This window comes from Callithrix jacchus, chromosome X, assembly GCF_049354715.1.
Source record: "Callithrix jacchus isolate 240 chromosome X, calJac240_pri, whole genome shotgun sequence".
Taxonomy (NCBI): Eukaryota; Metazoa; Chordata; class Mammalia; order Primates; family Cebidae; genus Callithrix; species Callithrix jacchus.
Genome location: NC_133524.1, coordinates 120,430,815 through 120,446,453, shown reverse-complemented (window position 1 = coordinate 120,446,453; position 15,639 = coordinate 120,430,815). Strand labels below are relative to the sequence as shown.

General features: G+C 37.4%; 1 protein-coding gene across 3 annotated transcripts in view; it reads left to right on the top strand.

The window, feature by feature from the left end:
- TENM1 (teneurin transmembrane protein 1) overlaps positions 1 to 15,639 on the top strand; it is an 801,721-nt gene that overhangs the window by 484,574 nt on the left and 301,508 nt on the right. For all 3 annotated transcript variants that reach the window (XM_078363019.1, XM_054251187.2, XM_054251185.2), the window contains exon 8: positions 2,634 to 2,872. In XM_078363019.1, the coding sequence (XP_078219145.1) occupies positions 2,634 to 2,872 (239 nt within the window). The remainder of the gene's footprint in view (positions 1 to 2,633; positions 2,873 to 15,639) is intronic.

Here is a 15,639-nt window from a genome sequence, read left to right as displayed (position 1 = left end):
TATTCATGAAAATTCCTGTAAAAAAGGAGATTTCTTGGAACAGTGGTGCTACCCATTTTTACACCAAACAGGGTTATTTCTGAAACTGCCATGGTGCTGGGGGGTTTATGTGATTTAGTATGTTAATGAGCATATAATGAAGTTCAAGGTGAAACCTAGGTCAAATCCCACACCTTGTTGGGTCTAGTCAGTCTTAGCCAGCTTGGTCCACATCCTGTTTTTCAGAGTCTTAATAACCCATAGCCTCTAATCATGTGAAACTGCTGCCTGAAATTTTTTTATTCTCCTGCAACCACTCTATATTATTCCCATTTCATATGTACCCCATAAATATGTACAATTATTACACATGTCAATTAAAGAAAAAAAACGTTTTAAAAATGATAGGCGGGGTGCAGTGGCTCACGCCTGTAATCCTAGCACTTTGGGAGGCTGAGGCGGGTGGATTGTCTGAGCTCAGGAATTCAAGACCAACCTGGGCAACATGGTCAAACCCTGTCTCTACTAAAATACAAAAAAATTGGCCAGGCATGTCGGCGGGTGCCTGTGATCCCACCTCCTCGGGAGGCTGAAGCAGGAGAATCTCTTGAACCTGGGAGGCAGAAGTTGCAGCGAGCCAAGATCGTGCCACTGCACTCCAGCCTGGGCAACAGAGCAAGACTCTGTCTCAAAAAAAAGAAAAAAAAGATTAAGGACTCTTTAGAACCCCAGTGACCTAGGTTCTGATTCTAGCTGTGCCCTTCACTTGCTAAGTGAATTTGGGCAAGCTATTTGACCTCCTTTGGCCTCCATTTCTATAACTGCACAATGAAGATAATATTATAGACTATTTCACATGAGTGAAGGGCAAATGAGATACTAATGAGTGTTCAGCACAACACTTGGCACTTAGCAAGTACAACAGTATAAAATTACTTTTATTTATTTGTTGTATAAGTATAAAAGCATATGCAGTTTTATTTATTTGTTTTTGGCAACTCCTTCCATGTGAATACATTATTACAGTTTGCAAAATGCCCATGTTACAATAGTCATGAACACTCAATATTCATTCTTTTGTAATTCAAATATGACAGTAGCATGACTCCATTTGCATGAAGTTCTACAAGAGGCAAAACAAATGTATGGTGAAAAAAAATGCAGAATAGTGGTTTTCTCTCGGGGTGGAAATAGGGATTTACCTAGAAAAGACAGAAGAGAACTTCTTGGCTCGATGAGAATGTTCTACATCTTGATAGGGGTTTGGGTTGCATAGGTGATAGCATTTGTCAAATCTCCGCCAATGTGTACATAAAATTGCACATTTTGTTGTATATCAATTTTACATTAAAATTTGTAAAAAAATGAAACTAGATAATATGCGAGTTAAAATAGATGAAGGGAAGTGTACTGATAATATGCAACATGCTTCAAAATACTTAAACACTCTAAACTGGCCTCGTGCAGTGGCTCATGCCTGTAATCCCAACACTTTGGGAGGCCGAGGTGGGTGGATCACGATGTCAGGAGATTGAGACCATCCTGGCCAACATGATGAAACCGTCTCTACTAAAAATACAAAAATTAGCTGGGCATGGTGGTGCCTGCCTGTCGTCCCAGATACTAAGGAGGCTGAGGCAGGAGAATCTCTTGAACCTGGAAGGCAGAGGTTGCAGTGAGCCGAGATTGCACCACTGCACTTCATCCAGCCTGGTGACAGAACGAGACTCCATCTCAAAAAACAAAAAACCCAGCACTTTGGGAGGCCGAGGCGGGTGGATCACGAGGTCAAAGGATCGAGACCATCTTGGTCAACATGGTGAAACCCCGTCTCTACTAACATTACAAAAAATTAGCTGGGCACGGTGGTGCGTGCCTGTAATCCCAGCTGCTCGGGAGGCTGAGGCAGGAGAATTGCCTGAACCCAGGAGGCGGAGATTGCGGTGAGCCGAGATTGCGCCATTGCACTCCAGCCTGGGTAACAAGAGCGAAACTCCGTCCCAAAAAAAAAAAAAAAACAAAAAACAAAAAACAAAAAAAAACTGACGGATGGAGAGAAGAAAGGAAAAATGAATAATTGTGTGAGAAATTGAGTATAGTCAAATGCTAAGTGTGGAATCTGGCTAGTGAGTATATGGGTGTTTATTATAAAATCCTTTAAACTTGGCTCTATATTTGATAATTTTTATAATAAAATGTTGAATGAAAATATGACTGAAGCTAGTCTCTAAAGTTTGGTAGTGAGGATAATCTCAAATACTGGTGTCTACGCCATTCGAATGATCAAAATGCCTAATGATACATCTCTGTTTTTGAATCAACTCTTAATGATCATATTTAATGAAAGGGAAGGGTGTAGTGTGTAACACCAAGTGTAGAATGTTAGCACTCACTAGCCAGCAAATCAGGGAACACAAGGCCTCTTTCTTCTTAAAGGTATAGATGAACAACAGCAACAACAACAAAAAAAAAGACAAAGAAAAGAGAACAAGAGCAATTTAGAATTACCTCCTGGTTATATGAAAATGTTGCTGAGCCTCATCCAGTTCCCTTGAGCTTGGCTATAGAATGAGTGTTTCAAATTAATGGAGTTTGCATTTTTGTAGCTACTGGATTTCGTTTTTATAGCTCAATCTTGTGTTTCCTTTTCACAGGCATTTCCTATTCAAACATGGATCTGGTTCCTCTGCGATCTTCAGTGCAGCCAGTCAGAACTACCCTCTGACATCCAATACCGTGTACTCACCTCCTCCCAGGCCTCTTCCTCGAAGCACCTTTTCCCGACATGCCTTTACCTTTAACAAACCTTACAGATGCTGCAACTGGAAGTGCACAGCACTGAGCGCCACTGCAATCACAGTGACATTGGCCTTGTTACTAGCCTATGTGATTGGTAAGTCCTTATTGTCCTGCCTCAGTTTTCTTCTGAATCAAAGTCTTGTGTTGCTTGTGGTGGGAATGCGGGGGTGGGGGTTCTCTCAATTCTAGGATGTACAAATACGGACCTAGGCTTAGTATTATAACAAATTGATTTTTTTTCTTTTTTTTTTTTTACTTCCTAACCTTAAATACTACTGAGGAGAGTAAGGAATGCTCTTTGAGAAGAAATATTTATACTGCTAACACAGTCTTATTGATCGCAATTACTGTAGTTAACCATTTTCCCTTCAATTAAAAGGTTGTTATGGTTTTCCCATTAGAAGTCATAAGTACCAATCTACAATAGCTTCTTAAATTATAGTTAAACAATAATACTGCTACTGAATTTTCAGGTAGCAATTTTATTAAAGCACTAGTTATTCGGAAGCTATCAGAAAATTCAGTACATAATTTCTTCCCAAGAATTCAGATTTTTACACTGTGACCAAAGCACATATACTTATTTCACTAGGTAAATGACTGCAGAATTTTGTGGTTACTATGTCTTGAAAAGTAAAGCAGAGAGAAATCATAAGGCACCCTTTCCACTTTTAGGGAAAATAATGTTGTTGTTCCTGAGTCACCCTGATTAAAGTCACCCTCATTTGGGAGCAGATTGTATTGATTTTTCTGGATGGCATTTTATTGTGACTGAATATTAATTTCCTTTCTTGAGAGGTTCTGCAGTCTAAAATGTAAACTGACTTAAGCAACATGTATTTTGTGGAAGCACTAGTCCTAGAATGAATAGAATATCATGGGAGAAAACAAATTCTATCCAGGCATATCCCTAGTAAATTATTTTCAAGTTTACCCCAGTTTCCTGATTGAAGCATATTTGCCCTCTAAGACACAATGAACGTGATTCTGAGTGGCAGATAAAAAGAGACTTAGACTATTTTATAAGTAATAAAGTACATTTGGTTGATTCCCATTGATCTAAAATGAGAATAATTTAAAAGTTCATATAATGAGTTTGTGTTGGCATCGTAGACCAGTGGGTGGTAAGTAAATAGACAGCCATATTTTGTAGGGAGGCCACTGCTGTTGTAAACAGTATAGGATCATAGCCTGTGGTGATGTTCATGATTCTCTCTTTTATATTTTTATCACACAAGCTGAATATAGTTGAACAATGCTTCTATTAAACAAATGATATTACTCTACAATTTCAAAACTGTGTCTTTTACCTCAGACATTTCAGGATAACCCGACATGTGTGTTTGCTTGGTTTGGAGTGACCTGTAATGAGAATTACTGCTGAAGGCATGGAGGTGAAGGATGAGAAAGTCCTACAACTCAACCATGATTTGAATATATCATTTAAAACAAGGAATAATCTAAAAAGTTTAAATACATTAGCGGCCCTTTAAAATGGTCTTGCTCAATTATGAGATAAACTCTTTTTTATGGGTTATTTTCTATTAACTTTTACTGTATAGAGAGATAATATTTTAGATACAAAACCTAACCCATGGTATAAACAAATTCAAGTAATAGCAAGCTCTTTATTTAGGTTTATACTGTGTTCAAAACCAATTTTCTATTTAAATTTGTTATTATGGCCACTCCCATATCAAAATTATATTATATATTCTGAAACTTGTTTAATTCAGTTATATATTCATTCATTCCATAAGTGAACATAGAACATTTCAATTATTTCTAGAACTGTCTTTTCTTTTTTCTTTTGAGATGGAGTCTTGCTCTGTCGTCATGCTGGAATGCAGTGGTGCGATCTTGGCTCACTGCAACCTCTGCCTCCCAGGTTCAAGTGATTCCCCTGCCTCAGCCTCTCGAGTAGCTGGGACTACAGATGCATGCCACCACACTGGCTAATTTTTTGTATTTTGGTACAGACAGGGTTTCACAATATTTGCCAGGATGATCTCGATCTCCTGACCTAGCTATCCACCGGCCTTGGCCTCCCAAAGTGCTGGGATTACAGGTGTGAGCCACGGCGCCTAGCCAGGACTGTCTTTTTTAATAGAATAAATAATAGCATAAGAATTTGGCATAGAAGTAAGACAGCATAGTGCAATAGTTATTAACAGAAATTTTCCAGACCTCTGCCACTCATTAGGCATGTTGCCTTGGGTAAGTTACTTAATATTTTCAGGTCTCCATTTCCTCATCTGTAAAATAGACTTAAAATTGTACCTGTGGTATAGAACTGTCATAAGAATTAAATGAGTTAAAATGTAAGTAAAGCACATGGAGTAGTGCCTAAAATATAGTAAGTAGCCTATAAATGTTAAATATTATCATTATTACCAGTATTACCATCATAATTATTATTCACAATGAAAATTCACTAGTTCCCAGAATTAACAATTTTGTTTATTGCTGTATCCCAGCACTAAGAACATTGCCTGGCACATAGAAGCCAGGCAGTAAAAGTTTGTTGAAAACAAAATGAATTATACTAAGCTCTTGTATTAGTTCATTGAATTCTCACAATAATCCTTAAGGATAGGCATCAGTATTATATGTATTTTATAAATGGGGAAACTGAGGCACAGCAAAGTGAAGAGGCCACATAGAGGTCACTTTTGAGATTAAGAGGGCACTTGACTGGGCACAGTGGCTCATGGCTGTAATCCTAGCATTTTGGGAAGCCAAGGCGGGCGGATCACCTGAGGTCAGGAGTTTGAGACCAGCCTGGCCAACATGGTGAAACCCCGTCTCTACTATAAACACACAAAAAAAATTAGCTGATCATGGTGGCAGGCACCTGTAATCCCAGGTATTCAGGAGGCTGAGGCAGGAGAATCTTTTGAATTCGGGAAGCAGAGGTTGCAGTGAGCAGAGATCACTCCACTGCATTCCAGCCTAGGTAACAAGAGTGAGACGTCTTCTCAAAAAAAAAAAAAAAAAAGAGGGCATCTATCTTGCTAAGGAATGAGGATGCTGAGCTATAAGCCAGAGCAGACTGACTCTTGAGCGCTAGCCTTGCTGCCTTTCTAGCACTGAAGTAAACTTTATAGCTTGTTCACTTCTCAGTCTACTGACATCTTTTCTTATTAAATTACAAACTAATTTAGATATACCAAAGCATCTATTCCTATGGTGAGTGCCACCAAGATTGGTTGATTGGTAAGCAATATCTGTTGAAATCATTTACTGAGAGATTTTTTAGATGCAGAAATACCATGCTAAATGCTAGCACAGTAGCTTGAATGGGTTCAATATGAGAAGATGTTTATGGCAAACGCTAGAACCTTGTTCATGGTTCTGTCATGAACTGGACATTATGCGACTGGATAAATCAGTAAAAATCTTTCTTGATTTATCCCATCTCTGCCATATTGGTGACCACCTCAGGAGGATAGAGTAAAAATTCATCAATAGGCATTCAGGTGAAAGATGGCACATAAGAGCTATAATATACAAGATGATTTTTAAATGGCTTCTGTGGTTGAAATAAAAAAGTATTATATTTCAAAATATGAAACCGTTTCATTCTCAACTACTGCTGAGTCTGTAAGTCATCATTTTTTTTCAATCCCCATTTACAGTTGCTGTATAACCCAAGTAAAATCTTTCACTGAAACTACTTGCTGCTTCTGTTTCCCGTGCAAATTCCTTTCTGCTATTTCATTTTCCTCTATTATCCATTATACATAACCTTTAGATACTAATGGCTGTATGCTGTGCTGCCCTCAATCCACTAGGGGAAATCGCATCAATATCAATGGGACATCAATAGTCATTCTGTGCATTATGGCTCTGTAAGTGGTCATTGGAAAGCAGTGGAAATCCAGCATGTGCAAAGCCAGAGCTGGGTTGTTCAGCCAACCAGTAGTATCCCCACATCTACCCACTATACCTTTTGGATCAAGGGGAAAAAATCATTCCTTTGAATAAGTTTTGAGTTCAAAAAAGTTGGTGAAGAGAGGTATGGAAAAATACTGATTATATGAAGATACTGTGGAATGGCTATTGTCATCACTTTCTCATAAATCTGAAATATTTTCCATCTGAGTCAAAAAATACATCCTTATGCTTCATCCTCTCTGATATTTTGGCATCAGTGATGTATCAGTGCCAGTCAGAAGCACATTTGCTTGAATTTACAAATAAGCCATATGAAGTAGTAGTCAGGAAGACAGATGACCATATGCAAGGTGTCAAGAGAATGCGAGGTTAAGGTACTTCATCACTGGTTGTGAAGGGCACAAACACAGCTTCTCTGGCAATCTTTGATGTTTTGATCAAGTTTCTTCACAGTCAGCAGATTGTGTAAGAGGCAACAGAAACTCACATGCATAGAAACTCACATGAATACATTGTGCCTGGGGTTAAGTGTGCTGTTGCATTGAATGAGATGAAGAGCAGGGGATTCTGGCTCTCATACCTGATATCATTAGTTAATGACGTGGATGATCCTTTTCCTTTGCCATGAAATTAGTAGCAATCCATACCACCTTCAGGGGATACAGGTAGTATTTCAACTGTGCAGATGAAATAATTTCAGTCCATAAATCTTGCCATGACATACTATATAGCCTTCATGTAGAAAGCTGACCACAATGGATATTAACAATACAGAACTAGAAGAAATCGAGTTTTGTACCCAGTTCTCTGATCCAAAGGTTAGAGATGAAACTATTCAGGAGGGCAAAGGGCCTGCTTCACATTGTTCTCTGCACCAAAATTGAATAACATAGATTCAAGTACTTTTTTTGCCTTCTTTGCACTGGCCCAAACTGCTCTATTTTGGGGGTTTATTACAGTGGAGTAAGAGTGCTGAAAATGATAGAATGAAAGGAGTGGCATGTGTTCATTTTGCCCACCTCAAAAAGAAATTGCAAATATGCAGGGAAGAAATAAAGTAAAATGTGGCATGTTCTGACTTTGGAAAATTCAATAACTTACATTTTTTTTTAACAGAGTGGATAGAAATGGTGTTTTTCCTCATTAAATATATATATGTATATATATATATGTATTTATATATATGTATGTGTGTGTGTATACATATATATATATATATATGTAATGCCCCCCATATAGTAATTGCCAAAAGCCCAGCTCTTTCACTTACAGTGCAAGCAACTTTATTAATGTTTCTGTGCCTAAGTTTCCTCATCTATAAAATGGGAATGTTGGTAATACTTTCTTTAAGGATTGTCTTTGTAACTAAATGAGTTGAAGCTTCCAAAACACTCAGGACATTGCTTAGCATAGCTGAATAAAGAGTAATTATTATTATTAATAGAACAATTATTATGAACATTATTTAATTTGAGCTGAGGTAAGCATAATGAGGATATAATTCATCCTAACATAAACTGCTTTTGCTTCCCTTCTCTCCAAAGTCATCTAAAACAATTTTTCAGAGCATGAATGTCTGTCTCACAAGGATCCTCTAATGAGTTTGTTGTTTCCTTCTGCCTAGTCTGAAATAGCTGTCACTTTGCCTTTATTTAACTAATATCCCTCTTCTATGATGTTTTGACCCTTCAAATGGTTTTGTAATTTTATCTGAAGGCCATATCTAGGTTGAAACACATTTTCATTAAAACGTGTTACAGCTTATAACGTTCAAGAAATGACTCAGCATAAAATACTAAAAAGCATTTCACATTATCCTATAGACTATTATCAATCCTTTTTGGTGTCATACTTAATACTTATTACCTCTTCCAATTCACTCTTATAGACCTAATCATGATAATACTGACAGTTTCTGTATTAGCATTGACTTTTCCTCCTATTTACGAATGTACCAACCTTCTAGCAATATCTCTAAGCAGAGATTTGGAAAATGGTGGTATAACTTCAGTCTAATTATAAATCTGCTATCCACGCATTTATCAGAACCTTTTTAAAAAAAAATTTATAAACTCTTCTTACATCACCTTTTTGTATAATATATTCCATAAGTTTTATCCCCACCATGTTAAGTGGCACTCTTGCCTGCCATAAATAAAAGTGTAAATCCAATCCAAATTAAACATACTAAAATGACATGATGAATCCATGTCAAATACAACTAATTTCTAGAATCAGAGTTAGCTCTTGTTGCTCAGACTAAAAGCATCTTGGTGAAAGGCAAATACTGCACTTTTTTTTTTCTTAGAACTCCAGAATGTTGTGTGTTTAAGACACAGAGTAAAAGAAATAATTTCTTGGGTGAACAAGTAGTAGATACTAAATATATGTCTTGCATCAGGAGATTATTGTCTCAAGGAGAGGCGGTCACCCTACTAAGTACATTTCATTCAGCACGTTCTTAGGCTGGGTACAGAAATTAAAATGAGACTCTGTGAAATAGATAAAGATCTACTGGAAGGCATAATAAAGGGGGACTGGACAGGAGATTAGTAATTTTGGAGCTCTGCATGCTTAAGACATTTTAGAACAGGAAGAATCAATCATGCAAACTCAGAAAAAAAAATCAAGAAATCTATGACTTCACAGTAAATAATTTGAATTATGTTGCATAAAGAAGAAATTTAGCTCCTGTTTAACTCAGTTTCTCTCCACCCAAATTGTATATATAGTACATACATAGATATGTGAATATTTTAGACACACATTGCATAAGTTGTTAATCTATACTTACTCTGAAGTGAGTAAGAATAAACTAAATTAGAGCAATGGCTTTTAAACAGATGGCAGGTTAACCCATTTTAAACTTCAGAAATACGACTAGATTTTTATATAGAACAGCCAGAGTGGGGAAGGCCAGTATCACCAACAAAATATCTGACTTATTGTAGTCAACACTAACAGGTGGCATCTTACAGGGTGGGGGCTTATCCATTTAGGGTTCAGCAATATTTGCTTCACAGAGAGGTTAAAAGCATAATATGTTTTAATAAATACAAATATATTGCAATAGCTGAGGAAGCAAAAAAGGAAAGATGCAGAAGGGTGGCAGGAAATGAAGATGTAGGCAGGAACTGATCATGGAAGGCATTTTAAGCCATGCATGGTAAGGACCTTGAGATTTAACAAATGAAGAGTTTTTGTGGTTTTTCATTAGGGCAAGAAAATTATTTGCTCAGATTTACATTTAGAAAAATCACCCCAATGGCATTATTGAAGTTGGGTTTGGCAGGCAGGATGATGGGGTTTTTAAAATTGAAAACATGGAGGTAAATTAGAAGACTATAACAGAAATACAGATATGTGATAGTGAGAGCATAAACTTCCAGGAATGGAGAAGGAGATAGAGTGGAGAAATAGTTAGAAGATAAAACTCACTTGACTTAGTGACTAGTTAGAGGTATCAGGAGAGAGAAGGTTGTCGTCTGGCTTAGGGACTGGGTGGATGGTGATGCTATTAGTCAAGATACATAGAAAATGGAAGGAAGAGGCTTAAGGGTGAAAATGGACATACAGGTAGAGACACCTAGAACATTATTAAATATTTGGTGCTGAAACATTGGAGTTAACTACCTTTGAGGACACCAAAATTGTGGGAGTAGGAAGGAAAAAGGAGCATGAAGACTGGAACTCTGGGGAATACTGATATTCAAGAACCCCAAGGAAAAGGAATCTGCTAAGCAGACTAAGAAGAAACAACTAGAAAAATTGGAAGAAAACATTCGACAGTGAAGATAAAATAGTGGTTTTCAGTGTGGGTTCTAGCAACCACTAGGAATTCCAAGACTTGTCAAAGCATCTATAAAGTAAAACTATTTTCATAATACCATAAAAGTGTTATTTATCTCTTTCACTATAATTCTAGGAGTGTACAATGTAGTTTTTCAGAGCCCACATGACACGTGATTAAGAGTTTGCATGCAAAAGTAACTGTGAGAATTCACCTGTTTTTCATTAAGCCAAACATTAGAGATCTTCAAAAATATAAAATAATGCCACTCTTCTCACTAATTTTTTGGGTTTTGCAAAATACTGTATAATTATTTATTATAAAATGTGTCATTTTTGTTAAAATGTAATGATATATTTGTATTATTTAATACATTAACAAATCCTTAGGCCGGGCGCGGTGGCTCAAGCCTGTAATCCCAGCACTTTGGGAGGCTGAGGCGGGTGGATCACGAGGTCAAGAGATCGAGACCATCCTGGTCAACATGGTGAAACCCCGTCTCTACTAAAAATGCAAAAAATTAGCTGGGCACGGTGGCGTGTGCCTGTAATCCCAGCTACTCAGGAGGCTGAGGCAGGAGAATTGCCTGTACCCAGGAGGCAGAGGTTGCGGTGAGCCGAGATCATGCCATTGCACTCCAGGCTGGGTAACAAGAGCGAAACTCCATCTCAAAAAAAAAAAAAAAAAAACAAATACTTAAAAATTTTATCCGTTTTAATTTCTTTTTGGAGATGGAGTCTCACTCTGTCACCCCCAGGCTAGAGTGCAGTGGCACAACCTCAGCTGACTGCAACCTCTGCCTCCTGGGTTCAAGCAATTCTCCTGCCTCAGCCTCCCCAGTAGCTAAGACTACAGGTCTGTGCCACCACACCCGGCTAAATTTTTATATTTTTAGTAGAGACAGGGTTTCATCATGTTCACCATGATAGTTTCAATCTCCTGACCTCATGATCCGCCCGCCTCAGCCTCCTAAAGTGCTGGGATTATAGGTGTGAGCCGCCACACTTGGCCTCATTTTAATTTCTAATATAGATATAACTCATGACACCAAAAGCTCTTTGGCATCTTCAGTAATTTTAACAGCAGTAAAGAAGTGCTGAGACTAAAACATTTGTAAAGGGCTAAGGTAGAGAAACCGAGTACATAGTGTTTCAAGAAGAGTAATTAAGTGACATAAGGACTATTTATTGTTTGCATCAAGGTGAAGACTTCTAAGGCAAGTTCATCAGCAAGACAAAAAGGATAAGGAGATATAGTTGCTGATAAAGTTTTTGAAGTGATTAGCCAAAGAATAAAATTTAGGAGGAAAGAATAATAGGGTGAGGAAGCTGATAACATGGGAAACAAGAGATGGGCTCAAGTGTCTAGAGATCTTCATATTATAGGGGAGTTATGCTGTGAGCGAGCCGAAAGGTCAAGAAAAGATGGACAGAGAGTAGTATATCAGAATTTTAGATTTCGGACTCAAAGCAGAAAAGTGTGATTCTTCTATCTATTTTGGACCTAGTTAAGGAACAGGGATGAGGAGCTCCTTACAGATGAATCATTTGTTCACGGATGGCTAGATTCTTGTCTAGGTATGATCCCACAAGGTAGTCTTTCCTAGGTAGACTCATAAGCCCATCAACAAATTACACCAAAGTACAGATAGCATTTAAATAAGAGCACTACTTTATATCGGATCCTCCATACAGGGAAGACCCACGTGGAATTTCAGATTACAGTGTAACTTCTCAGGAACATCCTCCTTGTGGTTCCTACTCCTCTCTATGGGACAGAAATGAACAAATTAAGAGGATCCAAGATGACCCACTGTAATTTTCTACAGGTCAAAACCTCATCAAAGTGTTGCCAGTCTAATTAACATAGACCTTATGTAACATGTTATAGTAAACTTCCAGAGTAATTGCTTACATCAAGAGTTTCTAAGAAAAGATGTGACAAATGTCTGATTATTGGGTTGAATGTGACAATGGGAAATTCTTTTTTAATTTATTTATTTATTTTACTTTAGGTGCATACTATATCTGGCATTTCTCCCCATGTTATCCCTCCCCACCGTCCCTTCCCTCCCCATCCCCCGTCTCTCCTCTATACCCGCCAACTGCCCCCAGTGTGTGATGGTCCTCTCCCTGAGTCCACATATTCTCATTATTCAACACCCACTTATGAGTGAAAACATGCAGTGTTTGGTTTTCTGTTCCTGCATCAGTTTGCTGACAATGATGGTTTCTAGATTCATTCAAGTCCCTACGAAGGACACGAACTCATTGTTCTTTAATGGATGCATAGTATTCCATGGTGTATATTTACCACATTTTCTTTGTCCAGTCTATCATTGATGGGCATTTGGGTTGGTTCCAGGTCTTTGCTATTGTACACAGGGCTGCAATGAACCTACGTGTGCATGTGTCTTTATAGTAGAACAATTTATAGTTCTTTGGGTATATACCCAGTAATGGGATTGCTGGGTCAAATGGAATTTCTATTTCTAGGTCCTTGAGGAATCGCCACACTGTCTTCCACAATGGTTGAACTAATTTACACTCCTACCAGCAGTGTAAAAGTGTTCCTATTTCTCCACATCCTCTCCAGCATCTGTTGTCTCCAGATTTTTTAACCATCACCATTCTAACTGGCATGAGATGGTATCTCAATGTTGTTTTGATTTGCATTTCTCTAATGACCAGTGATGATGAGCCAACAAACATATGAAAAAATGCTCATCATCACTGGTCACTAGACAATGAGAAATTCTTAACTGGAAGAAAAGACATATGATCTGGAACTTTGAAAAGAACTCTTGCTTCTATTTCATTTCATTCATATTAAAGGAGCTTTCCTCATCAAATAATCAGGAAACTATAGACTAGCATATATACATAGAATACCAGAGGAGGTGGTTGAGCTCTCAGATAAACTAGCTGTGGCTCTGGCCAAAATTGAATAGAAATGTGATTTTCGATTGCAACCATTCTGTGCTACACAGACAAAGCAGACTTTGCTCTTTGGTAGTCATATGTTTCATTAACTCAAATAGCCCCATTATTCAACGTTCTTGATTCAATTTTACTCTTTGCTCACTTAAGTAAGAATCTGCATTCTCTTTGATTTTGAACTTTAATTTTATTAAACATAGCTATTAAATGTGGCAAATATCAATAACACAGTCTTTTGTATATATCATATACACAAATATTTTACAGATTTAACCAATAAAATTATGGAGTTCAATGAAAGCAATATAAATAAAGAGAACAGAGAAAAGATTTTGGATTTCACTCATAACAAGCAGCCAAGCTAATATTCATTGTACAGTGTATGAGAGAGAGAGAGAAAGAGAGAGAGAGAGAGAGAGAGAGAGAGAGAGACCAGCTGTCAAGAAACTAGGGACAAATATATTGTGCTATGAAAGAAAGTAGAAATTTTTGAAATGTAGTGGTTTTGTTAAAGATCATGTGCTAACTCCAGACACAGAAACCTATTGAACCCTAATCCTCTGAAGCTAACAAATAGTTCACTGGTTTTTGTACCACCTAGCAGAGAGTCAAGATGATTTTCTTTTTTAAATGTCTGATTGTGGCAGTAAATCTAGCCTCACTCAGTCCATAGTACTTGAAGAATCAGATGACTTTTGAACCTAGTTGAACTATTTGGCTTTTTGGAGGTGAAAGTTCTTATACCAGTGGGAAAATGTAAAGGACTGGGCATATTCAGTGCTACTCCAGGCTATAATAGCCAATGCTCCAATATTATCTCATAGGATGTTGCAGAGATAGCACTAGTTAAGATTTACCAACATAGGAGACTGTGGGAGTATTTGAAAGCCAGATGGTACAAATAGACCCTTTTTTTGTCATGCCTAAAACACAGCCTGTTCTAAAATTGTACAAAACCCAAACAAACCATTAGTATCTTTGGTTTCTCTTCCTGTCTCTGTATGTTTTTAGTTTGGTTTCTTTGAACAAATTCTACCATTATATAACTTGGGTTAGCTATCGTATAAATCTTTTTGCTGATAGGCAACAATCTAGTCTTTTGGATCAGTGAACTATTAAATGTAGAACCCATTAACTGGAAGGAAAAAAATCTAGATTTTAAAAATCAGAGGTTCAATGGGCAATCACAATCAAATACAGTTTAAAAAAATGATGAAATGAGGACTATGGAGTCCAGTAATAGGGACGTATTTTGACCTAAAAGAAACATAATTTGTTGTCAGCATGCATAGAAAATTAAGTAATATAGTTCTATTTTTATAAGCAATTATAGTACATATGTCTTTTGTGATTTGAGCAGGTAGGAAAGAAAGAAAAATATTTAGATTAGTCACTGTCTCAGTAGCATTCTCGCTAATGAGGCTGAAGTCCTGGGCTCAGTTACCATTTCAGTCAGTTCTGTTCTGTTTCATTACCACAGCCCATAGTCTCAATCTCCCTTTGAGTTTTCCTCCCCAAATCAGGGACTTAGTCCTGTCTTCTACTCCCTAACAAAACCTGAATTCAGAAGTGAATCTTATGTCAAGAGGTGTCACATAAAATTTCTTGTTTTTCATTAAAAATAGAAAGATCTGGTATCCCTGGTCCTGCATTCTCCCATTTCTCTGTGCATTTATTGATTATCTACTATGTATCAAGTATTATTTCAGTCTTTAGTGTGACAAAAATAATATGAGAACCATTAACTGGGGTTAAATAAGACCATGAACCTTTGAGTCGATCGAATACCCATCCTACCCTCTTCACTCTTTTATATTGCCTGCCTTCCTTCTATGTAGATACTGAAGCCTGAATCCACATAATAAAATAATTCACACTGAGGTACAAATGGTAATAACAAAGATAAGTGTATTGTATCTCCTTTAGGTAAGGAGACAAAGTCTTAATTCTAAAAACATCTAGATTCTGCAATTAGAGTCAACTCAGAAGCTGAAATATATTTGCCATCACTACTTTAAACCAATGAGACACTCACTATGAATTTCCCAGGCTTAAAAATCTAGTTAGAATGGTGATCATTAAAAAATCTTGGGCCAGGAGAGGTGGCTCACGCCTTTAATCTCAACTTTGCAAGGCCGAGGCAGGCAGATCACGAGATCAGGAGTTCAAGACCAGACTGGCCAACATGGTGAAATCCCATCTCTACTAAAAAATACAAAAATTCGCTGGGCATGG